The sequence below is a fragment of the Hakea prostrata genome, chromosome 2 (genome assembly GCF_041222555.1).
Source record: "Hakea prostrata isolate BN-2017 chromosome 2, UWA_Hpros_2, whole genome shotgun sequence".
In the NCBI taxonomy this organism is placed as follows: domain Eukaryota; kingdom Viridiplantae; phylum Streptophyta; class Magnoliopsida; order Proteales; family Proteaceae; genus Hakea; species Hakea prostrata.
Genome location: NC_142601.1, coordinates 6,309,472 through 6,336,975, shown reverse-complemented (window position 1 = coordinate 6,336,975; position 27,504 = coordinate 6,309,472). Strand labels below are relative to the sequence as shown.

Here is a 27,504-nt window from a genome sequence, read left to right as displayed (position 1 = left end):
TCTTTTAGGGTTTTGCCCCATTCCTTTCTTGAATCTTCTGAAGCCTCTTACTCTCGTGGAATCATTTGTTTGATTTCGTGTGGAATGAAATCAAACCCAACTGTACATAATGGCTACAGGGACCCAAGGTGTTGTTTATAACAATCCTTAATCTTAACCCTAACCATTACCCCAATGGATAAGGTTAGTAATACCCTTGGCCTATAAAGCTTAAGTAAATATGGACCTAATTGATAGGCCAATGTTAGTTAATCCCAAAAACCCAACAATAATTATGTGTTTTCTACCTCTGAGGTAATTCAAGGTAGGCTGATCCTTGATTAGTGAAAGGACCTTTAAAAGAGAATGCTCTTGTGATCACAAGAAGTTTTGCATTCTTTATTTCTTGTGTATACTCCAAAGTGCATACCAATGAGTTTGTAATGTTAGTAATGACAAAAGGACAAGGCAAGAGGAATGTTTGTGACATAGAAGGTTTGCATCCTATCTTCCATTGAAAATGAGTTCACCGAGATAATTTAGGTAGGTTGATCCTGATCGGAGAAAATACCCAGAGGGAATGCTTTGTGATCACAAAAGTTGCATCATCTCTGGTATACCCCCAGGATTCATACCAATGGGTTATTAATGTTAGTAACTTAGTAATGACAGATAGTGTAACCACCATATTGAGGAACACGTTGTTGCAACATGACATTGTTGGTTGAATCAACAAGTGATGGAGGACTATGAAATTCATGGCCTAAAACCTAAGAAAAGGTGCTCGTGTTAGTGTATCCCAAGTGGGAGATTGTTGGATTTTTTGTCTAACAACAGCCCATACAGGCCAACACCCGAGGCAGGCCGGGGTATATGACCTCCGCATTTGGGAGGGCTAGGTTTAGGTTATGGATTGTTATAAATAATACAGCATCCCGAGCTAGTAGCAATTGGGTTTAATTTCATTCCACTCAAAATCAAACAAAGGATTCAACGACAGAAAGAGGTTGGCGAAGATTCAAGAAAGGAAAGGGGCAAAATCTTAAAAGTGAGAACGTGAAGTCGTAGGCACTGGGTTAAAGCTAGTGGATCTTCACGAAGAACCCGTAACGTGTATGTATTCAAACCATGTTTACGCTTCCTTTAATTACATGTGTTTCAATATCCTAGGAGAATGAACTCTATTAGATGGCAATCCCAATGCGCTGTCAAATCCCAAATAAGATCGAAAGTCTTAAAAAAAGTCATGTTATTAAATCAAATCATCTCTAATTGGTGGGGGATGCATTACATATATATATAAAAGGCGAACCCGGTGCCAAAGGTTGTTGCACGAGTAAAGTGCCCTAGAGGTAGACAATTTTCCCATGCTGCCTTACCCTAACAATTTTTAATGAGAGGCTGTTTCGATACCTTAACCCAAGCTACAATTGTGGTCCACTGACCACTGTGCCAAGGCCTGCCCCTTTGTGATACGTATATGTGGACTTTCTAATTTGACTAGTAAAGGACTCTTAGTCACTCTAAAAGAGTCGATAAAGTGAATAAACTCAAAACAGAATTTTATTTAGTTATTAAGTATCCTAATCTAACTCAAACACTAACTTCGATACTGAAATTAACTACTAGGTCTGTGTATTGGCATTGCCCCCACTTGTATGGGCTTATAAAGCAGGCCCCATTTCATCAATAATCTAAGGCTAAGTTGACCCACTTGGACATTTTGAACTTCATAACTATAACTTGGATCAGGACTAGGGGGATAGGTGTTGGTTTTGTCCTTGTGGTTTGGTAGGGTACGGATGGGTTGGTTGGGACTTGGGAGGAATTCAAGTTCTTATTTTTAGGGCTTGAAGAACTCAATTTTCAAGAAGAGGCTAGGTCTGGGGTTTTGAGAGGCGGGATGGGCTGCAACTGGGGACTAGGTTTGGTGAAGGATGTGAACCAGGATCTAGGGTTCAACTGATTGAGGTAATTCCCTTGATTTGGGCTCACTTCAGGATCCTCTTCAATAGAATCAGCAGCCTTCTACAGCTGCAATGGGCTTTTATGAAGGATGTTGCAACAATATATAGTATGAAGGGTAGGTTAAGGTTGATATGGATTTCAGCCAGGCTAGGGGATCTGAGGTTTTATTTTTTAGGGTTTAGGACTTACTGTAATGTATGAATTCAGGCCTAGAATTAGGGGTTTTAATGGATTCTAGGGTTCTGTTAGGTTAGGAATGGGACTGTGGTTTATATTTTATAATTTGACATTATGTTTGATAAGTTTAGGGTTTAAATTGAGGTTTCCTACTTGGAGTAGGACCCTTGGGGAAGTCAACTGGGGCCAGGCTTTGGAAGGGAGAAGTAGAGTAGGTGTAGGAGATGCTGATCCTAAGTGGCTAAGTGGTTTTGGAGTGTGGGTGAGGGTTTAGGTTGAACTAGGTTTAGGTCTAGAGGTTGAAGATGAATTGCAGAAAATTAATGAAGAAGATGAAATGCTGGAAATTTTGAAGTACTAGGTTTTAGGTCTTTTAGTAGAAAATAAAGTAGGGATGGGGTAAGGGGTTAGGTAGGACCCTACTAGAGGGGAAAGGTGCGTAAAGGGGTGGGGTGAAGCTGCTGCAGCTGGGAATGAGGGAGGGTTGTGTGGGCTTAAGAGGTGGAAGCACTGGTTTATACTTGGATGTTAGGCTGCTGTGGTGCTTGAGTATAGCTTCTGTCCTATGCTTGAAGGTGATGAAGGAGACGAAGAATTGTAGGAGTTATTCCCATGCAGCCATGGGATTCTTCTTAGAAACCCACTATTCCACTCTTCCCTTCAAATTCTGATTTTATTCAATAACTCCAGACTGCCTGTTAGATTCTAGTACTTTTTACTTGGCGCCCACTTAAGTTGGGCTGAAACTCTTGACTGTCCACTTAAGTGGGAAATGACTGCCCACTTTTCACAAACTTGAAAATTACCCATTACCCACTGTTAGCCTTCATCCATTTTTCTCTTTAGTTTCAACCTGAAATCACAATTTTGCCTTTCGTTATGTAAAATTACTTGATGCCAATTCCCCTTCACTCTCACTCTCCTTCCCCTTCTCTGACTACCTCTGCAACTCCCCTTCCCCTTTCCCCTTCTTCGATTAGTTCTTTTCCCTGTTATGGTTTCCTTGGGAATGGTGTGGAGACACTAGGGTTTTCGTTTCTTTCCGTTTCTCACCAAACCCTAAAATCAATCGTTTACCTCCGACTGACCAATTTGTATTGCCACTGATCATCTTCTCAGACCTAAAATCTGAGGAATAGAAGACACTAAACACAGAAAAAACAGAAATTTTTTAGGTCTAATCTGTAAAACTTGGTGAGATCGGCTCTTAGATCAGTGGAAAAATGCATGAAAACCAAAATCACCTCACATGAAATCAATGCAAATCTAAAGCATCCTCCAGGTTCTTTATTTCCGATGGACAACAGAACCCTATATTTGGACTCAAACTCAATCTACCACTTCCATTTTGCCCTTCTGTATCTTCGGTTAATTTAATCGACTTTTGTACAAAGATTCAAACTCTCAGAATCATAAATAAATACTGCCTATTGAATTAATTGCTTTGCTAGTTTTTTCCCCCTCAAATGTGTAATGTAATAACTCAGTCGAACGGGGGCAAGTGATTTTAAGCAACAAGCTTTTTTTGTTCAAATTCAAGATCTGGGTTTTGGTTTTACTGATCCTATCATCAATTTATGTTGTGTACTGCAACTTCGTTTTAACTTCTTAAAACAGAAGGTGAAGGGGAGTTGCAGAGGTAGAGAGAAGGGGAAGGGGAGTTGCAGAGGTAATAGGTTTTGTGAGGTTGGTTGAGTGAGAGTGAAGGGGCGGGGGCATTAAAGTAATTTTACATAACGAAGGGCAAAATCATCATTTCAGTTGAAACTTAACAGAAAAATGGTTGAGGGCTAACAGTGGGTAACAGGTAGTTTTCAAGTTTGTGAAAAGTGGGCAGTCAAGAGTGTCAGCCCAACTTGATGGGCGCCAAGTAAAAACTCTAGATACTATCGTGGCTTATTTATAGCCGACATGAAGGGAAACATAAAAGGACTCTTCTTCCTAAAAGAAAGCATACTAGGACTCTTAACTTGTAATTTAGATCAAACTTAAACTCCTACTTGACTCAAGACACCAACTCAAGCAAAGATTCTATTATATCTCACTCTAGAAGGATCCAGTTTGGATTCTAAGAGTTGATATGGAATCCTAACAAGAAACTAATTGAAGCTAGGGATTCCTTCGCCACTCAGGAATCATACCTAGGCATGGACTCCTCAATAACTCACAAAATATTGGCTTAACTTCAAAAGTAAAATTAGATCTGGGGGTCCCACACAAATACTGGACCTAATGAAACCCTAGGTTGGACTAAACAGAAATATGCAAAATTACTAAAATTCCCCTGGTGTTGGCCGAAATTCTCTGGGTTGCTGGTTAGGACACTGGCAAGCCCTTTGGGCCTTCATTAGGTGGACTGGATTTGGTTTACATCATGAAGTTTTTAGAAAAACTGATGGTGCAAATTGCGATCCATAGGAACTGAGAGTTTATTGTTTATGGTTAGGGTTAGGGTTTGGTGGCTTCTTGGGTTTGAGAAAATAGAATAAAGGGGAAAGAAAGGGGTGGAGGTGATGCTTCTTACCTGTTGCAGTACATAATGGCAGCAACTGTAGCAATGATGTAGACTGATTCCAGTAAAAACAGGCCCTGGGTATTACTGACCAAGAAACCCTACAGCAATGGATCTAACTCACCATAAAGCTCCAACTTGAATGTTACTCACCAAGTTTTAGCCTGGATGTGACTCAGCAGTTAAGCCCCACGAATAGAAGAATCCGCAGCAGCTCTTTGGAATCAGCAATAAAATTATTTATCCAAGTCTGTGTTTTAATCTCCAGGATGGTTGTATCTACAAGGGGCTGTAACAGCATCACAAAGTCCTAAATAATAAAAAAAGGAAAAAAGTAAAACTAATTTCAGTAAAATAAAGCACTAGCTTGGGTTTGGATGTGTGAATCCTTATTACAAGCTAGTTACTAAATATAAAAAAGCTAAATAAGACATAAAATGACTTCTATGCGCCAAACTCAAATTGAACCAAATAGTACCCAAAGTAACCGTGGTTCAATCAAAAGAGTGAAAATGAACCAAGTAAAATAACCTATTTCCGTACTTGAGCTGAGAGGTCCATTTCACTATAAAACCAGAGGATCAAAGATCTATGATGCAGGTAATTCAACCCTGGGCTCATTTTTGGGGAAATAGGTCGTGTAGGATCTGAGTAGGTCAAAACAAGGTGTCTGCCTTTGGGGGGGGGGTGTGGGGGTTGGCTTTCTACTTGAGGGCTAGGGCTAGGGCTAGGGCCAGGTCAAAGTTAAGGTTCGATGGTTAGGTCTAATTGAGTTGATGTAGGGTAAGAATATGCTGAAAGCTCCTACTAAATCAGGGGTTGTGTAGGATTGTAGTTCGTTTAGGACTGCAGGGCAAAAGGTTAATTTCAGGCAACCTGACTATGTAGATAGATATGAAATGTGGATAAAGTCTATCTTAGGGTTGCAGAAGATTTAATTTCAATTTCATCAGGTTTTAATGGCTAGATGTAGCTGGGTAAAATTCCTGCAGAAAGCGCATTCTATATGATCTTCTAGTAGCAAAGAATAGTTGCAGCTTACATGAATTCAAAACTTGAGGATAAATTAGGGAATTTATGGTTTTTTAATGGGTGGATGGTACAGACTAGGGAATCAAGTGCAGTTGTTGATGTGGGGAGGCTGTGGGAGGAACCTGAATGCTTTCTAATGGTGAAATAAAGTTGTGGAAGTTTTCTAGCCGGTCAAAAGATTAAAAAGGGGGACTTAGGCTTTGGGAAAAGATTGATGTTGGATAATTGAACTTGCTGCTGTCAAAGATCTTCTTGAATGGCAGGTTGAATGGTTGAAGGTCTTCTTGGGATGAAGAAATGATGTAAACCCCAATCTAGGGCTAAGGGTATTTTAGTAATTTCCCTAAATCTAAGGGCTGCCCAAAGTACGAAATGTTGGAGATAAGTAGGGTTTCGGTGGTTGCCGAAACCCTGATATATGATATTTGACTTAGGTTTCGTTGGATTTCATACTTGGTAGTTAACTAGTTACTACTTTATTAGTTCATTTTAAAAAGTGAAAAATTAATGAAGACAAGACAAGTTAAAAGATGAATTTTTAATGCTTGTAGATAAGATAAGGTGACAGAGTAAGAACAATGCAAGTAACGTGAATGACAAGTTAAGCCTTGAAAAAAGTGTACATGAACTAAATTGAGCCACGTTTAAATCTTCAACACCACACAGTCTCCCCTTTGCTTTTTTCAAACTTGGTGGCAGTGAATCTGAGACAAGATGGCAGAGAAAGAAGGAGAGAGGGACGCATTGCATCCGAAATTTCCTTTATAATCGGTGAAAAATCTCCAAAAATCGCGAGATTTCAATGAAAAAAAAAACAATAAATCGCCAAAAATCAGTGATTTTTCACCGATATTTGGTAAAAAAATCGTTTCAATGTTGTTTTCATATTGCCAGCTTCCGAAACGGCAAAATCTTCGCCGATTTTTACTATCGTGGGGCTGCCCCGGGATTCCAACAAAGAGGAGGGTTGATTCAAGGTGTTTAAGTTTGCTATAGCTCTAAGTAACCCTGCTGTAACTGTAGTTCAGATCCGGAATTTTTAACTAAAATTCAAAGTGGGGTTTGGTGGAAATTTCAATTTAGGGTAGGAAGAGGAAATAGGCTTCTATTCTGCAGTTTTCGGAACTGATTTTATTGCTGTTCTGCATCTTCAGAATTGAATTTGATTGATCTGGACTGTAGAATGTTTGAATGTGAACAGAACTTAAAACAGAATCAAATTTCAAAAAATTATAATCTGCAAAATTTTCTAAGGAAGAAGATGAAGTGCAGGATTTTTCCAGACCAAGGAAACTGGGCTGAATTGGGGAAGTAACTATAGGACTAGATCCTAGGGCTAGGTGCGATCCTAAGTGGAGGGGAAGGAGGCTAAAGTGGTTGGGGATTAAGGGTTTAACTGGAGGTGGGGTCTGCTGGAGAGAGAGGAGGCAGGGAAAGGGGTTGGGGGCTTCTTTTACTTACTTGAATGCTGTGAATGATTGTTGGTTGCTTGATAATTGCTTGTAAACTGCTGGAATGGAGAAGAAGAAGCTTGAACTTGAACAATTCTACTCAACCAGGGCCCCCTCAACTAGGAAACCCTGATCCAAAACTCAACAATTTTATTAATCATCAAAACTGAAAAATTACATAGGATACTTGGGTATTTATAGCCTTCAAAGACTCTTAACTTAGCCACTTGACCAAACTCTTGAACTGGAATCCAATTACTTAAAGACCTCAACTGTTGATTTGGAATCTGCTAAAAGACATGCTAATAATTGGACTTCAAGTTAACTTAAATAAGCACATGCCAATTTAAGATAACCTAAGACTCAACCAAACAACTTTGAATCAAAACATAACTCCCTAAACCAATTCGAACTCAACTTAACTAAGGTATTTGAACTCAAATAGAGTTTTGAAATATTCTGGAAATAATTCCGAGAAAAGGGGGGCAAAATGCTTAAACTACCTAGACCTATAAACAGATAGTCAAAATTCCGCCTCTGAATTTGAATTCATATTTGGTTAAGGGTGTCAGAACCCAAAATTTTTCTCACAGGAAAATATCCGTATATGTTTGATAAGCAACCGGATTTGGATAATTGTTTATTGGATTGGATAATATCCGGATAAAAATTTATCCAATTATAGTAAAGTATTGAACATCTTTTTCTCTAAAAATTGCTGATAATCAGATTTGGAAACCGGTAATCGGTAACCTGAAAATCGGAAATTGGAAATCAGAAAATAAATAAAAAAAGAAAAAGACAATTTGCAATCACTAATCAGATAGTTTATTAGATCGGATTATTATTGGATATCCGAAAAAAATTCCTGATTCGAATTCGGATACCTTCTGTAAATTTCCACTGGATATCGGATCGGATTTGGATAGCGGTTTTGCTTATTAGATCGAATTCGGATAGAGTTGTATCCGAGCCGAATTCAATCTATTTAAAAGTCTAAGAAAACCCCCAACGGGGGTTTGGCCAAGTTAGGGTGGCTTCTTGGAGCCATCCTTGGGGCACCACTTAGGGTTTCGGCCAAGGGAAGGTCTTTGTGTTCACATCATGAGAAGAAGAGTAGAAATCAGGCTTGGGGTATCAATCTTGTATGCAATACTTAACACAACCAAAATTCCGATAAAATGTCTTTCTGTTGTAATGTGAGGAATTGCTCCTCTAAAAGTATATTATTCACAAGACCCCAATAGGGTATTTATAGTTACAACCTAGTTAAGTCCTATACTAAGCAGGAAAAGGAAATATAGAAATAAAACTCTAGACTTATGAGGAAACATAATCCTATTCTAATTAGGAAACCTCGCCATGTTTCAACACTCCCCTCAAGTTTGAGCATAGATATTTATCATGCCTAACTTGCCATAATGTAATTGAATATCTTCGGCCAAGCCTTGTGAGCACACAGCCGTGCCGCTTGAAGTAACAAAGGTGTTATGGATCAGCCCACCCAAGCTCTCTTTGATGAAATGTCGCCAATCTCCACATACTTAGTCCTATCATGTTGTCGGGTTATGAGTTATGCTGATTGCTGACTTACTATCCGAGTATAACCGTATAAGAACTTCCAAATCGTCCCAACCTCTGAAGCAGCCCTAAGCCATAATATCTCACAAATGCCTTGAGCAACGCCTAAACTCAGCCTCGACCGGACCGCACAACTACAAGCGTCTTACTCTCCAAGTCACAAGGTTACCTCCCACATATACACAATACCGAGGTAGACCTCCTATCACGGACATCCGCCCAATTGCATCCGATATGCCTCAATCTTCAAATGTCCAGAGCTGAAATTAAAATTCCTTTTCTTGGAGTAGTCTTCAAGTATCTCAAGATTCGATATACTGCATCCAAATGTAAGGAATAGGGATCATGCATATACTGCATCCAAATGTGAGGAATAGGGATCATGCATATACTGGCTAACATGACTAATTGCAAATGTGATGTCAGGTCTAGTGTGAGATAGATAGATCAACTTTCCCACTAATTTTTGATACCTTATCTTGTCAATTGGTTCTCCTTCCTTTGCCTTCAAGTATAGGTTAGGCTTAATAGGAGTCTCGAGCTACATCCTAACATTCCAGCTCCTCATGAAGATCCAATGTATACTTCCTCCGGGATAGAGATACACCACTAGTAGAATATGCCAACCTAAACCTAGGAAATATCTTAGTTTTCCCATATCTTTGATCTCAAATTCAGTTCCCAAAAAAGTCTTTAATGCTGAAATCTCATCCTCACTACTGCCTGTGTTCACAATATCATCCACATATACTAAAAGTATAGTAGTGTGGCAACCATCTCTTTTAATAAACAAAGTGTGGTCTGCATTGCTCTGCTTATAGCCATTAGATATCATTGCCTTATGGAACCTTTCAAACCACGCTCTTGGAGATTGCTTTAGCCCATATAAACCCCTCTTTAACTTGCACACTTTCCTATAAGCCTCCGAGTAGAATACCCGGGTGGTATATCCATATATACCTCTTCTTGGAGTTCTCCATGCAAAAATGCATTCTTACATCGATTGTTGTAAACCCACCCTTTATTAATTGCACATGAAATAATAGTACGCTGTGTTCATCTTGGCAACAGGGCAAATTTCTCCCGGTAGTCAACGCGTAAGTCTGAGTGAAACCTTTGGCCACCAATCTTGCCTTGTACCTTTCAACAGTCCCATCTACCTTGTACTTGATCACAAACACCCATTTGCACCCTACAATCCGCTTTCCTATTGGCAAAGTCACCAAGTCCCACGTTTTGTTTTTTTCCAGAGCTTGCATTTCCTCATCCATAGCTTCTTTCCAGTTTGAGTGAGATAATGCCTCCTGCCAAGTGTTAGGAATAGAAGTAGAGGACAAAGAGGAAATAAAACTTTGAAATTCGGAGATAGAGACTGATATGAAACATAATTAGAAATAGGATGTTTGGTGCAAGTTCGAGGCTGCTTTCTTAATGCAATTGGTAAGTCTAAAGTAGGATTAGAAGAAGGGTCAAAGACAGACTCAATTGGAAGAACGGATTGTTCAGGGCTAGGAACCAAAGCTTTTGACTGACTTGGTTCAAAAGGGGTCACTTGTTGCTTTTTTTGATAGGTCTTCAGAGGTCTAGTCTCCCCCTGTATATCATCCACCAGCTGTTCATGTCCGGTCATTCTATCTTCTAAAGGAGGATCATCTGTAAGAATCTCAAGAGAAATATCGAAATGAGGAATCAACATTGGAACCTCTTCACTAAAACTCTCCCCCTGAAGAGGTGTAGGAAAAAAAAAGGGAATTTGTTCCTGGAACACAACATCCATAGAGATGAAAAAACCACGAGAACTAGGATGATAACAATTATACCCCTTCTGTGTAGGAGGATAACCCAAGAAAATGCACTTTAACCCACGAGGATCTAACTTTCCATGAACATGGTGGTTTCGGACAAAGGCAACACATCCAAAAACCTTAGGTGAGACTATAAAGACTGTTGTACCTAAAAGAACCTCAAGGGGACAACGTTGGTCTAAAACTCGGGAAGGCATTCGGTCAATTAGATATGCCGCAGTAAGAACGGCTTCACCCCAAAACCGAGGAGGCACATGCATAGAAAACATGAGGGAACGTGCTACCTCAAGTAGATGTCTATTCTTGCGTTCGGCAACCCCATTTTGAGGTGGAGTGTCGACGCAACTAGTTTGGTGTATGATGCCATAGTTTGCTAAGTAGGAAGGGAATGAGCCACCCAAGTACTCAGTTTGGGGTGACAATCAAAATCCTTCGTACGGATAACGGAACTAAGTCCTAATGATATTATGAAAATTTTGAAAGCACAAGAAAACGTCACTTTTTTGGTGAAGTAAACCCATGTGGTCCTAGTACAACAGTTGATAAAGGTAACAAACCATCTATGACCAGATACAGACACGGTCCGAGCCCACATATCAGAGTGAATGACTGAAAAAAGAATTTTACTACGATTATCTGAAATAGGGTAAACATGCCTGGTCTGTTTGGCCAAAATACATGCCTCAATAAAAATCATTTAAATTGCACCTTTTAATCAGATCAGGAAATAATTTGGACAAAATAGGTAAATGAACGTGGCCAAGACGACTATGCCACTGTAATAAGGTAAAAAGTGCAGGGGAGGTGGAACTAGAGACCGTAGAAAGAGTTGATGGGGACCCATCCATTAAGTAGAGCCCCCCTTTCTGTTTACCACTGCCAATCGTAAGCCCTGTTCCAGGTCCTCACACAATGAGAAGGAAAGAAAGTTATTTTGCAGTTCATATCACGAGTAAGACTACTAATAGATAAAAGATTAACCGAAAACTTAGGAAGATGCATGACATTATATAAGGTAAGAGAAGGCGAAGAGATAATAGATCCTTTCCCAGAGATAGGGGATAGAGACCCATCAGCCGTTCAAACATCCTGAGCAATAGGGACAGATGAATAAGTATGAAACAAAGTAGATGAGTCTGTCATATGGTCGGTTACCCCAGAGTCGATTACCAAGAGTGATAAGTCAAATTGACATTGTGACAACCAAAAATACCTATGGGGATTTGTGGATCAACAGAGGGATCAATGACAAAGGCTATACTCGTACTGGAAGTCTGTACTGGAGAAGATGAGTCAAGTCTGGACATCAATTGGAGAAAGTGTTGGAGCTCATCGAGGAAAGAGGTGTTGGAGTACCGGGGTGTCGAACAGCGATTTGTAGATGTTTGATTGCTGCCCTGATTCCATTCACCTCCCACGGGAATTTGTTGGACGTCCACAACCCACACTTGTCCTTTGTATGACGCTCTTCCACAATACGCACTTACGGAGGGCGAAAATTATCAGATAAAGGAGATATGGGATCAGCCATAATTGCAAGGAGAAATTAAAAAAGTCCCTGAACTTTTTCAAAATTTACGAAAAAGTCTCCTAAAATTGTTGCAAATTGCAGAAAAACTGAACTTTGAAATGAAAACAAATATTCAAAATACCCCACTAATTCCCGTGAAAAGATCTCCTCGGTTACCTCCAATTAGTATATTGTTGAATCAAAGTACACCAGGAAATTTCCAGGAAAGGCTGGAGGGACACAACCGATCCGCTTAAATACCAGACTCCTTAGACAAAATTTTCCTAGACATGCACTTAATCACCCAATATATAGTTTCACTATACCCGAAAAGAAAACAAACACGTGAATAGCGACTTCAAACAAAATTTCTACAGCACCTCTGTAGGATGAAAACAAAACCTTGCTCTAATACCATGTTGTAATGTGAGGAATTGCTCCTCTAAAAGTATATTATTCACAAGACCCCAATAGGGTATTTATAGTTACAACCTAGTTAAGTCCTATACTAAGTAGGAAAAAAAAATATAGAAATAAAACTCTAGACTTATGAGGAAACATAATCCTATTCTAATTAGGAAACCTCAGTCCATGTTTTCAACACTTTCTTTGTTCTAATCGCTTATAATTGATGGGGATATATACGTACATATAGACCTTCTAAAATTCCTAATTTGACTCTAAAAAACTCCTAATCACTCCAAAAGCTACAATAAAGTAATTAAAATCAAATAGAATTCTATCTAGCTAGTTAAGTTTCCTAATCTAACTTAAACACTGATTTTAACGACTAATCCTATCTACTAACGTTCCAACCACATTATGCGCAATTAACCCGAAATAAGAAGCCTAAGGTCTATGGAACCCCACCATGGGCAAAATCTTCTAAGCCCTGGACCCCTGGTTGACTAATTGGGACAATCTTAACCATATCAGCATGTTAATGGAGATTTCGATTGTGTTTGCCAGACTGACTGTAGTTCTTTCTTTTGGAGTGTGGGGGTCCTTTTATATTCTTTTTTTTTTTTTTTTTTTAAGTTTTTCGTTGAAATGTTTAACATGTTGGATTGTTACACCCTTTGCTTCCCTTGGAGAAGGTTTTAACTGCGGGGAAGCTGCTAATTTTGGAACTCCACAATGGCTCAAGGTAGCAAAGGATGCTGCCGTGCGTAGAGCTGCTATGAATTATCTTCCCATGCTTTCCCATCAGCAGCTGTTGTACTTGTTGACTATGTCATTTGTTCCAAGGTCAGCTTAAAGTCTTTTTCCATGCCTTCAATGATAAAAATGTGGATTGAAATCAACCTACAGTTTTTTTTAAGTAACTTCTCTGTTTTTTCGAATATTATTATCATATATGATGTATCTTGTTATTAGAATCAGAACCATGAGCATTCTGCGTGCAGAGCATCCTTAACTACTTGTACTGCTTTGTATTCCATTCCCTAATGTCGTCATATTTCTTATCATGAATGCAGAGGTGGCAAAACAAGCATTTGGGCCTGTCACAGGCAGAAAATTTGCTTCCATTCCTAGGGTTTAGATCCTATTTGGAATCACTGTGCACCCACAGTCAAAAGCTCAAATAAACAGTAAAATAATTGAAGTTTATATGGGAGTGGCAGGACTGAATAAATAGAGTTTTAGACTCTTAATAATGTCTATTTAGGGATAAAGAAGAGAACATATAAGTGAGATAAAATGGTTGAGAGATGAAAGATAAAAGAGGATGCTATTTTACAGAATAAAATAAGTAACAAAAAGCAAACCAATGGGGAAGAAATCAGAATTCAAGAAGGGGGAGAAACCGAATCATCTTTAACATCTAAACTCTGATGCAGAATTATCACCAGTTTGGGCTTCTTTCCTTAGGAAAAGTCTAGGATTGGATCATACATGTATTTGGCCTTTATTCTATGGGTTTATTTCATAATTGAGCAATTTGATGAGCCTAAAATATGGGTGGAAAGTAGGAAAACCGGATTTCGTTATTTGATTTAGTTAGTCTTCTTTTGAATCTATTTCCTTCACTGTTTCAATTTTCTAGTTAGTTTAGGTTACCTTATAGGTTGAGGATTGGGTTAAACCTATTCGTTTTACCATAGGAGTCTATTTTGGATCCAGTTTCTAATTTTGAGTCCTAGTTGAGTTTGAAACTATGTCAGCAATGTGGCTATAAATGAGATGTAATTGTTCTGTGGAGCTATGAGTTGATGAATTGCATTTTGAGTTTTAATTTATCGCTGCTGATGAGGTACCTTGACATAGCATCTCCCCTCTCTCTCTCTCTCTCTCTCTCTCTCTTTCTTTCTCATATGCAATATCTTCTCCTTCTCCTTCTTGCTACTTGAATTTCTAACTAGATCAAATCTTCTTATCTCCAATTGTTCTTCTAACCTTGTAAATTCCCCAAAGCTGACTACATTTTTTATTTTGTACTCCCAAATAAACCCAAATTTCAAAATCATATCTACACCTATCTGGACGTTATAACCATTCCAATCTCACGTCCCCACTTACCAAGGTCAATTGGAGCCCACGTCACCTAAATCCAACAGGGTGATGTGGCAATTACTTATCTTTAACCATTCTTTTAAAATACAAGGAAAATATCATAATAACCATAGAGGAAACATTAATCTATTAAGAGAGGGTAAAAACTCAAAAGAATGGATCATCTAATGGCAACTACAACTATTATATTTACCATTAAGTACAGTCATCCGTATTTCAAAACCACCAACTACTAACTAAACATTTATTGTCTTATACAAACCCTTAAAATACATACTTAAATATAGCTGTCCTTTGAACTCAAATGGCTAGCACAATCAAAAGAGACCTCGACTCTCAATCCTACTCTTGGATTGCTATGCCTTTACCCTTGCTCTTTGGCTGTTTGTTTGTACATGATAATTGAGTATGAGCTAAACTAGCCCAATGAATGTTATAAAACAATCATGTTACATACAGGTTTAAAACAAGACATGCATATTTTCAGAATAAAATATTCGATCTTTTCCAAATAGGTGTCATTGCATGTGCTGTAATAAAAAACATTCAGTCTCATAATATATATTCTGAAAAACATTTTCAAAATATAATATTCTAACTCTTAAAATTTTTCTCTTTTCTCTTTCTCTTTCATTATGGTCATAAGCCTAAGCAGATCCATGGAGGAAGTACATCTCTCTAAATCATCGAAGTGGTTACTCTACACCACCGAAGTGGCTACCTGTACACCACCAAAGTGGTTTCATTATCTGGGGCTCTAGGCACAAGGCCATGTACACCTTATAGTCTACTATCATTGGATTAGACCTTATCTTTTCACTTGAACTCTATCCACAATGCCTAACAAACAGGACTTACAAAGGCAGTGCTTGTCAGCACAATATCTTTTATTCAATTTCAATCTTGTATTTATTAAACTTTTCATTTAATCATTAACAATGCAAGAATAATAAATAATCTATCACTAAAGAATTCCACTGGATGATTAAATTATAACAAAAATTGTAAAACAATTGTATGGATGCACATAAATCATGCATAGAATAATCATATGCTGAAACAATTGATTATTTAATAAAATATTATTGTATATATCATATGCATCATAATGCATAAATCTTTCAAACGAGTCATGATAGTTAAAATACGGTAAAATTGTAGATAACATGGAATGAATCATAATACTCATAGATATGCCGGTTTGTTCCTGTTCTTTCAACCAGATGTCTTCTTTACCATAATTATCGTTTGACCTTTGTTGGATGCTTGTTTTTATATGAACAAGTCCTTGAAATTCCCAATGCTGAGAAGATTTGATATCCTTGTACTACTTTTGCACTTTTAGTCTCTCTCTCTCTCTCTCTCTCTCTCTCTCCCCAAACCACAACTTCTTCTCTCAGTCTCTCAAATTTTCTCTCTTTCTCTTCCAAATGAATTCTTCTCTTCTCTTTCTTTATCCATGCAAAAATCCCTACCTCTATGATCTATACAAAAAATTACACCCTACAAATGGGAAGATTCATTCCTATTTATAAGGATTGCAAACCGACTAACACATAAAATAACAATTTTTTTCTTTTTTCAAATTTTTTCAAATGTCTACTACTTTCTTCTAATTTTCTTTCTCTTGTTGACACCTAAGTTGACTGTTGACACCCTCCTTGCTAGGTGTCAACACACTACACCTCTTCTCCTTTATTTTATTACTTAATCACTTTACTAATGATAATATGGGGGACACGTATACACTTAGGTGTCACTCTTTTTTCTTATTCCTTCCCTTGTGACACCTATAACTTACTTTTCCTATTTTCTTGGCATCTCAATTTCTATCTCTCTTCATGGTGACACGTATTCTTGGTAGGTGTAATCACCACAACCCTCCAATTTCAATCTCATGATACCACTCTCCTGCACCCTCTTCTCTTACCACATTTCATCATCTAAATCATTGTTCAACACACATATAATATCATTTATATAGTAAAATTAAAATAATGGGCCTTAATTAGAGAGTTGTGGGCCCACCTTATGATCTACTTCGAGGTTAACCTTTTAGTACTACCGGGTGTAGAAAATTATGATGGTCATTGAGTTTAGTGTAATTTCGCCGTACAAGAGACCAACGGACGAAAATAAGTTTCAACCCAGTTATAGACCAAGGGTCCAAATGTCACTATTAATTTAGGGTATTAGAGCATACCAACACAATATTAAAAATAATAATAATATAATGAGATGTGGGCATCAGACCATACTTTAGGGACCATCCCCATATATCATGGTTTACATTCTCTCCAAATTTCACCCTATTCCAGTAAGCATCCGTTTGACAATCCACCAAGTGAATCTGCTTCGAGAAACACCAACAGTTTGGGATGTTTCTAGAAGCAGAAACATTTTTTATAGGCTTCTAAATTTCTTTATGAAACTTGCTTTTGGAAGCAGAAATAGTATTAGTAAGCTTTTATCACATAATCAGAGATAGTAAGATGAAGAGGAACTTTGGCCATCATAGATAGAGAGGATGAAGAATCGAATGATCCCTCCCTATCTTAGGATTGAAGAAGCAACGAATGAAAGAGTTATGCACAGTATGAGAAGGTTTGAGCAGGATTCTTATGTATAGGATGCCAAATTCCATGAATGCCGTTCTCTAAAATTGTTTCACTTAAACCAGTACACCCAACTTTTGCTTCGAGAAACAGTAGTTGCATCAAAAATGTTTCTCAATGCAGAAATTTTCATAAATTTCAATTTTTGTTGCAGAAGTCACCATAAACAAAACAATTTTATCAAGCAGTTTTTTGCCGAAGTTTTTTTTTTTTTTTTTCAAAGCAAGAAACACCAGAAACTGTTTCTCAGTGACTTCTCAAACGGGTCCTAACTTTCTAGTTAGCATCTCTGAAGCTGCCTCATCTATCTATTCATATACCCCATTACTCTAAATGTCTCCAAAGTTTTTTAACCACCATAACCTATGATCTTATGTATCCCAATAAAGTAGCCTAAAATCTTAAGCCCAAAACCCTTATTTTTTTTGAGTTAAGCTCCTAATAGCTGGGCTAGCTGAACCTCTTCAATCAAGGGCTAAACCAGATCCCCCAAACCATAGGCGGAAATGAGAGTAGGTTTTAGTTGAAAGAGCTTCCTGGTAAGGCCTCCATTTGACTCAAAATGTTAGGATTAGTGTCCTGGTAGGCCATAGTTGGAGGAGTAATCTTGGTCTTGATGAGAAACTTCACTGTAGGAAAAAAAGTTGATGGTAAGGATCTAGGTCTTGGGTCTCCTAGGGTTGACCCATAATTCAGAACCGTTAGATAAGTGATTAATCATTGGTGCCCCAAACAGAGTTATGGTTTGTGGTGAAAATAGTTGGTAGATAATTAGAAACAAGAACAGAGGGACAATGGAAGAGATTGTAAATAACAGAATGGAATGTCAGAATCAAAGGAGTGATGTAGCCCTAGGTTGAAGGGATCAACTAGGTGCCAATTACAAAGGATCTTGTATGGAATAGCCAATTCAGGTAGCGTCAATTAGTGTTTTATGAAATTGGGAGATAGGGACATAGGGTTAGGTCTATGTTTAGGTTTGCCTGAGGGTTCTGGGGTAATTGAGGATGGGAAGCTAATAATGAAGCTTTAAGGTATTATTGCGGTTTTGGTGTTTTATTCCGGCAATTTGGGATTAGGGTTTCAGGTTTTGAATAAATGGAGACTTTGGGATTTAGGATTTAGAGTTGGAATTTGGGGAAGGGGTTCAGATTGAGTTTCTGACCATGGAGGGTTATCCAATCTAAATATGGGCTGGAACTGATGACTGAGTGTGGGATACATCTTTGGGGGCTGTGGGATGATTTTGAATGAATATTAGTGGTGTATTTGGACCGCTGAAGGGTTTTGGTAGACTGTGATGCAGTTGGACATGATTGGTAAGTATTGTCAGTTTTGGAAACAAAAATCCAAACAAAACCAGTCCAAAGGTTTTTGGTCCAACATGGGCTGGAATAGTTTAGTAATAAGTTAAGTCTTTTACGTATTCTTATTGTTTGGGTAGATTACATAGGAACATCTTGGTAGTTTTCCTTTCTTAGCATTAGCTGAATATGCTAGATTTTTATTCTTGTTGGATTTTGTTTTATATAGGTTACTATTCCTATGCAAGGGTATTGATTATTTATTCGTTGTAATCATAGAGTGAACTCTGTTATGAAGTTTACATTATTGAGATTGTAGTTGTGATGCTTTGTGTTAGAGAGTGAGTGAGTGAGTGTGTGTGTGTGTGTGGGTGGGTGGGTGTGTGTCTGTGTCTGTGTCTGTGTCTGTGTTACTGTGTCTGTGTGTCTACATGTGAGTTCCCCTTCCCTTTTCTTCTCATTCTTCTACTGTCCTCATTGAAGCTCACCATTGCAGATCACCAAATGGGTCTGAACCAGCATGTTGTCCAAAAATGAAAAAATAAAAATGGGGAAGCTTAGGGTTTGGGGATTTTTAGAGGGTACAGAAGTAGAAATTGGAAATAGAAATTAATATTTACCTCTCAGGTTTGTGTTTCTAAGGCTGGACAGCTTCTCCAAAGTATCTAAGAGCAACCTAAGACGTACTGAAACCGGCAAGCAATGGTACAGGATCCGCCTTGATCCAGAAGAGAGCCTCATGGCAGAAAAAAAGTTGGTGGGTTCAAGGATTTAGAACTTGTGCACCCTAGATAAGGTCTTAGCACCCAAATTTCAGAATCAATAGATTAATAATCAAAGAATTTACTCAAATGTTACTCTGCCAAGAATACTACCTGTAACAGTCTAACAGAGCAGGCTTACAAGAGATGATGATAGTAGTCAATAGTAAAAAACAAGAAAGAGGGGAAATAACAGAATGCGATCTCCAACTGAGCTAAGGAAGGGATGAGAGAAGCAGAGATAGAAGATGGCAAGAAGAGTGTACCTGCTTGTGAACCCAACTGAACTTTTTGGTATTCCAATCTCAACGATGGGTATATGCTTGCATATAAAAAGGAAAAATCAAACTATTCCTAACATCCAAACTAAGTTTAACTCATTTTCCTCCTTTTTCTTACATACTCTACTCAAAGCAAACACGATAAGATAAAAGTAATAAAAGATTACTAGGTGAAACACCAAATGGATAAGTAAAGCACTGCAGCCTTTATTAGAGAAGAGATGTGGGTTTGGCAGGTTCAATCTAGGCTTTGGTTTCCAACATTGGCTTGGTGGTCGGTGATCCCACCACTAGAGTGTCGCTGAATCAGGATCCATTTCCTATCTCCCTAAGTTCCTGTTGACATAGCATGATATAGCTTGAAAGTGTTTCACAGGGGACGTGATGTTATATTTTAGGTAGGAATCTACTCGGTTTTTTTCCCCCTCTAAATTTTATTTTGTTCTTGAACTTCTAAATTTTTTGGGGTTATCAGAGCCTAAATCCTATTGAACTGAGCACAGCTGGATGGAGTTCCTCACCTTGGGGGAAGGAGGACTGACTGAACTATGGAAGTTGTCCTACTTTTTATTTATTTATTTATTTGGTGAATATATATTTTTTTATCAACAATATTGATGATCTTTTCGTTTCCTCTTTCATTTTATAACTCTTCAATCCTGCATCACTCGAGGGAGTGCTTATTTTTTACATTACACTCATTGTCCAGGGCCTTTCTTGAATCACATCAAGAGCCAGGATTTGATTAAAAATTCTAATAATGCCTATTGAACTGGGGTTCTTCTCACTACCCTTCTGACAAATCAAGTCAGAGTATCTGACAATCTGGTACTTTTAGATCTTGTAGTCATCCAATGGTCCAGTGAACATGGGACCATCTCAGGGAAAAGGTTTCAATAAGTGCTAATGCATTTTGAACATATCATTATTTATGAATGCTGAATATATCGATAAAAAATGAATAGGATGCAGGAAACTTCTTTTGTGTTGACTTTAAATAATTTTGTATATAGCTTATGGAGTGGAGATTCTGTGAGTGAAGTTGTTTTATAAGTTTGAATTGATGCATCCTTCCAAATATATTTCTGCCCATGTGCCTCAGATTATTTTCTGTTATTGTGGTGTCCAACATTTAAAGTTGGCCCCTGATCATGTACTTCTCCAGTTTGAATCTGCTGGAATTATTTTCATGTCAGAGTACCTAGAGCCTTACTTCCAGGGGCACGGAGTTCCCGTCTACGAGATCGTCAGAAGGAAGAAAGAGAGCTACTAGTGAAGAAAGCATTTATAGATGATATGTTTTATGGAAATACTATATTATCAGCACTTCTGGAAATAAACCCTGCTTACCATACTGTGCTATGGGATCCTGAGTCTTTGCCTGCCTCATGTAAGGATCCTCAGTCATTTTCTTTATCCACATCTCCTGATGCCCCTAATTTAGTGGTTGATGAGAGAAGCACGGAGATCTCCCAGTCTGATAAGGGAACAGATATTCTAGAGAATGTTCTTCACAATGATGCTGCGAACATTGCTAGTATTGCAAGTGGAAAACCATCCTCTGTTGATTGCAAGCCTGAGAATATTTCCAATAATCCGGTAGATGAAACCAGATCGTATATGGAAACTGCAGAACTGTATGTCGATGATGATGATTTGCCATGTGGTTTACATGTTGATTCTGGAACACTGGCATGTGTGGCCTGTGGTATTCTTGGTTTTCCATTTATGTCTGTAGTACAACCTTCTGAGAGGGCATTGAAAGAACTCTTTGCTGCAGATGGTCAATTGCTTCAGGAAGCTTTGGGAGTTTTAAGTCCTACAAAGTTCCAGGATCAAGGAAAACATTTGTTGGAAGCTACAGGTACAATTATCTTGTCTATTTTGTGTCATTTTATTTCAGAATGAAATGGAAGATCATTAGCATATTAGAGATAGTAGTTACTTTATTTAGGATATCACTCAAGCCTCAGTGTCCACTAGTCACTGGGTTAGACTCAGTCAGATGGTTCTAACATATATGCATTCAGATGGAGAAAAGATACAAAAAAAATACTTTACATCCTGCAGTGAGTATGGGCAATTCATAAGCAAAACACTTGGAAATTTACAGAAACCAGAATCCTATGGAACCTATATCTGAGAAATATGGAAGAAACCATATGGGATTAGAAATAGTAAACCATGTATCTGATAGGATGAGACTAATATAGAATAGAGGTCCTGATGGGAGGGATATTAGGTTAGAATATCAAAGAAAGTTGATGGTTAGGTTTAGAGAAATAAGCAAGAGCAGAAATTATAAGTTAACGTAATAGAAGTAGAAACTTAAGGTAGAACCACTGGAACTCACAAAGGGTTGCTTGATTGAACACTAAACTTGGACCAAATTTACAGAATAGTGGTCAAACTGAGATCTAGACGAGTTTTATTGTTTTTCTATATTCTCCACATCTTGCCTCACCTTTGTTGGAATGCTTAATATTGTACTCTCATTAGAGTAAAAATGCATGTTTATCTGTATTTCACAAGTTTAAATGCACAAGTGAGGTAAGAGAGTATACTACTCAATTGCATTTTGACCAGAAAATTGATTACATTTGCGTAGTTCCCATCACCTAGGCGATCCTAGGCATTGTAGAAAGTTAAAATAAAGGCAACACCAACAAGGTGGATAAGGCAACTGGACGTCTAGGCATCACCTGGCTGTTGCTTTGACATATGTAGACTCTTTATCTTTTTCTTCCTAATCCGTTGTTATTTCTTTCCTCTGTTCCCTTCTTTTATTTATTTAGTTATTTAATTATTTCCTTTCATGTTCTGCTCTAGGGTAATTGGTTTCAGTAGAGAATTCAATCTCTCTTGCATCAACTTTTTTGGCTTGAACTTCTGGGATCTGGAATTCACCTTAGAGACAACAAATAACCTAAAAATTTGGCCCCAACACTGCCACTATTGCAGGAACCAAGCCTGTCACCAGGTTGGTTCTGAAACTGTCTCCCAAGTCCCAGGTCTTGTTTTCTGTTGGAATTTATAGTTGCAGAATCACTTGATTGATTGCTGGAATTAATAGATCTATGAATTGGGAATGTCCTCCCAAAATTTCACCGAATCGAAGAACAATAATGGTGGTTCTCCTGGCCAGAAGCGCTTCTGTTGTTCCAGACTAGTTGAAGACATCCTCTTCATGTATTTTACTTTAAACCGCGTAATAAGGCCTCTCTGTTGCTACTATTACATAGCAAGTCTTCTATTAGTATTTCATTTCCATTAAAAACTTGAGTTATAATTCCAGAAATGGCTCACTTCCTCTTTGTGAATGCTTAATTTATTTTTATTCATGCATCTTTCTCTTAAGGGCCTGATTTGTCTCAAAAATTTTTACGTTTATTTTTACTTGGGAGTCTTGAATTCCAGATTGTGTCAAAAGGTGTTGTAAAGTGGCAAAAGACCACAAAAAATATGCGCAGAAGAATTTGCAAAACCTATGCAAGATATATAATGCAAAAAATAACTCTTCTGTATGTAAAACAGGTATTCCACTGAGTACTAGTTTCAGGAGCATTGATTAAATAAATTTCATCGATCTGAGCACAACAAAAACTACCTCATTCTGCTGCTCAAAAAATTTATTTCGATAATCACTTTGTTTTTTGGTTACAGCAGCTGCTTTTTTGGCAAAATTTTTTGTTATAACTTATGGGCATTATGAAAATTAAAAATCCGTAATAAGATAAAATATCTACAGTATTTGATTAGTATGCTATTGTTCTTTTTTTATTTTATATTGTGCAGATGCAGAAGGTAGTATAGATCAGAATCAGGAGAGATTGTCATTGAACAGTGAGAATCATGTTCCTAAAAGTGAAGGCCCAAATTTAGGAAGGGATATCCAATTAGGAACTGATGCTATTACTTTACTGTCAGAAACAACAAATGTTGGAGAGCTGAAAAAGAGTAATTCAAATCGGCACATAATTGGGACATTTTCCATTGCCAAACTCAACCAGTCAGTTGCCCAAACACATGATCTACATGTTGGTCCCTCAACTTCACGAGTTCCTGAGGTTAGGCGAATTCCTTCTACAGAGAAGGCTGATATTCATGCTGACAAATGCTGGAATACATCTAATGGGTTTCTTAGACCACGGGTCTTCTGTTTACAGCACACTCTTGAGGTTACACGGTTGTTGCACTCAAAGGGTGGTGCAAATGTACTAATCATTTGCCATTCAGGTGCAATTTTTTTTTTTTTCCAGTTGCTGGTCCTTGATTTGCTATTATCTCAACCCCACCCCCCACCCCCCCCCAAAAAAAAAAAGTTTACTTCCATAGGGCTTTGGAATTTGAGATCTGCTTTTTTCTCTATTTACGTAGTTAAAGGTGACAAAATTTCCTGGTGATTTGATTGCAGACTATCTTAAAATAAAGGCACACACATTGGCCATAGCAGAAGAAATTGGCACTCCCTTTAATTGTAAAGACATTTCCTTGGAGCGTGCATCCATTGAAGAATTGAACTTGATTAATGTTTCAATAGATGAAGAAGAAAAAGAAGAATGTCAGGAAGACTGGACTTCAAAACTTGGTCTTAACCTCCACTACTTTGTTAAGCTCAAAAAGATGTGTCCATCAAGCCGAGAACAACATGCACTTACCTTGGATGGATTGTTTTCTGAAATGAACCCAAGTCCAGACATTTCAAGCATAAAGTGGCAGTCCAGGAGGTCTCGCACACATCGCAAGGCAGCAACAGATCTAAGTAAATCTAAATTATCTGAGAACTCTCAAATAAAAAATAATGGTACGATAGTGGGGCAATCAGGTGGATGCAAGGTCATTTCAGAAAATAAAATTATCCAATATTCAAGAAGAAAATACCATGCTGATCCAAATGGTACTGTGGAAGCTAGTAGGCGTCATGGCTATCCTAGAAGGGATGTGCTAACTGATGGTTCAGCAAGTAATGATGGAAACTTGGGTGAGACATGCTGTCTCATTAGGGAAGGAGGAAAAAGTTTTAACACCTCGAATATTTTGTCTACTGTTGAGAACTCCAATACACTGCAAAAAATCCTGCAAAAGGATGAAGCCAATAAGATGCATGATGTTTGTGATCCTGTTCAGGCTGCAGGTTTGGTTGATGGTGGCTCCTTATTTAAAATTCTTGAAGCAAGGATAGGTGAGCATAATGCTGAGGAAACTAATGTGGATGCTGAAGCTTTTAAGTTGGTAACTCATCTTGATTCTGAAATGCAGTATGACAAGTCTGCTGATGAAACCAGCAAGATGAGTAAGAGTGATTGTTCTAATGAAATTACTCAGGTTTCTGACCCCAAAGAATTAACTTCATCAGCAGTTTCCATTCCAAGTGAGAAAATTGTTAAAGAAAAAGCAGAGGAAGCAAAGACAAGTGACAAGTCTTCCAATTGTATGACACCAAATAAGTCACAAATGCAGCCAGATATCCAAACTGGCAACAGAACTGGATCTGATCTTAATGTTTCTGGTAAGTCCAACTCTGTTGTTGGATTTATTCTTCCTATATCAATGCTTGATGATTCTGAAGTGCCAGAGGAGATCCAAGCTGTAGGTGAACCTGAAGAGGAAGTGGTGATTCATTCTACCCTGAGCAATATGGAGGTGGAAGATATCCCCTCTTTTTTGGAGCCCAGGCCAATTAAAAAAGAGGAAAATAAAAGGAAAAGAGAAATAGAGATGACAGAAGATCATTATAGTTGCAATGGATTTATTAAGAGTCCATGCGAGGGATTGAGGCCAAGGACTAGGAGAGTTGAAGTCTCTGGGACTGGGCCCAACACCAAGGGAATGTTGGAGGAGAAGGCAGTGAAGAAGATGCGGAGGCAGCAGGTTGGTTCAGCTGCTTGTAAAGAAAACAAAGTGAAGGGTGCTCAGAGATGCGACATTGAAGGCTGCCATATGAGTTTCAAGACAAAGGCTGACCTGTTGATGCACAAGCGAAATCAGTGCCCACATGATGGGTGTGGGAAGCGATTCAGCTCCCACAAGTATTTGATGCTTCATCAGCGGGTTCATGCTGAGGAGAGACCCCTAAAATGCCCATGGAAGGGTTGCAATGTGTCCTTTAAGTGGGCTTGGGCAAGGACTGAACACTTACGTGTGCACACGGGAGAGCGACCTTACGAATGCAAGGTGGTTGGCTGTGGTCTTACTTTCAGGTTTGTGTCAGATTTCAGCCGTCATAGACGAAAAACAGGGCATTATGTGAGCTGACCTTTATTCGTTTTTGGGGTCATGGGGCTGGGATTTGTTAAGGATGATGAATGTGTAGATTAGAGGTAGAAAGGTTGGTTTTGGACGTGCTGGAGAGGACGGAAACGTTTGATTCTGGGTGGTACCATCAAGCTTGAATGTTCCAAAAGAAGGTATGATTATGAAGGGCAGCATTTTGTAGGATTGTATACATATTTGATCTAGGTGTTCCAAGGAGGTAAATGCATGTAGTTTCTGTTTTCCCTTAATGGGCATTGGTCATCCGTAACAGGTTAGAGTGAGATGTCTCGCACAGAAATTGGCGTGATGACACATGCAGGATGACGAGGACCTGTTTCCATGGCCATAGGTTTGTCAGATGCTTCACTGCTGTTGTTTCATGTGTTAGTTTTCTTCTTTCAGCTCTCCCTTCTGATCAGTTGGGAATTTGAAACCTTTCCCACCCCCCCCCCCCCCCCCACCCCAAAAAAAAAAAAAAAGGGGTAAAAGAGAGAACATTGAAATTCAAATTCATTTGACAATCAGAAGTGCTTTTAGTTGTAGAGTCACGAACTGCAGTTAGGTAACCCATCATTTTATTATCTTTTCTATATGAATACTTAATTGATGCTGGGGGGTTTCTAAGGTATTAGTATGTGTCATCCATTTTTTCTGCCCCTCTGGATGAGAACCCCTTGCCCGTTTGTATGCAGCTATCTTACTGAAAGCTGGTGGTTTACCCAATCCTCTCCTTTTTAACTAAGTTAGGAAGAAAATAGAGTTCATGAGGTCATTTTGTAGATATTTGCTTACTCTGAGTTCTGTCTTTAGAAATCAATGTATGTGTAACACTAATTGCATGCCTTCTTAATTACCAATACTGACAATTTGTTAGAAAGCTATGAATTCCCACCAAACGAAAGGATCTCTCTCTCATGGCCATGGAGCACATCTGCTGCTGGAGCACCCCCTCCTGTGAATCTATCATACTTCAGGGGAGCTACATCTAGCTCCATTGGTTTTGATAGTAAAGCTCTTCAGTCTTTAAGAAATATATTGCAGATAGAAGAGAGGTTCTATTCCCCAACAATAGCTTAAAAACACATGATTCTCTGCAGATCTTCAAAGGGTTCCAAACCCGGCGACTTCAATTTGCTGCTCGTAGCAAGATGTTAAAGTAGTTTGCTTTTAAAATATGTGTAGTTAGACATGAGTCATCAACCATTTATTCTGTTTTGTTTAAAAAAGATAATTATAAGTTAAGACAGGAGATTTATGGCGTCATCCAAAACTTGCTTTTACAGAATTTAGGTGTCTGCAAATATCTCTTCCCCTCTAAGAAATGTTTAGACGGCCTAGAGGCGATTGAGAGTCTTTGGATGATGTTGAGCGCAATGCAAATCGTGAACGCTAGTTGGTCAGACCTTCGAAATGGGTCTATCAAGTCCAAATAGCTTTACCCCAATCGACATCAGGTTGATTTGAAATCTGTAACTGTTATGGGTAAATCACCCATTACCGGTTTGTACCGGGTCGGGAAATGGTCTAAGAACGATGTGGAGTCAAACCCTGAATTAAACTGAAAGCTAATGGTGGACGTCGATCCAAAAATAAACATTTGACGGTCCAAATAAGATCTCAACAGAAGATTTATAAATAGGAAAGAGACGAAGGCAGAGTTGGGTCATTTCAAGAACCAGTGAAGCTAGTTTGCAATTTTCCCGCTTTTTGTTTTTTCAAACCTAAGATTCTCAGGAACTCTAGATCTGATTCTTCCAAA

The 27,504-nt window shown here is 38.4% G+C and overlaps 1 protein-coding gene across 1 annotated transcript in view; it reads left to right on the top strand.

Moving 5' to 3' along the window:
- Positions 1–27,293, top strand: part of ELF6 (Zinc finger (C2H2 type) family protein / transcription factor jumonji (jmj) family protein) — a 31,865-nt gene extending 4,572 nt beyond the window's left edge. Inside the window, exons 4-7 of the mRNA XM_089144018.1 lie at positions 13,113–13,263; positions 20,687–21,354; positions 23,286–23,726; positions 23,905–27,293. Coding sequence (XP_089000144.1) covers positions 13,113–13,263; positions 20,687–21,354; positions 23,286–23,726; positions 23,905–25,745 — 3,101 coding nt within the window. The 3' untranslated portion in view covers positions 25,746–27,293. The remainder of the gene's footprint in view (positions 1–13,112; positions 13,264–20,686; positions 21,355–23,285; positions 23,727–23,904) is intronic.
- Positions 27,294–27,504: the final 211 nt, after the last annotated feature.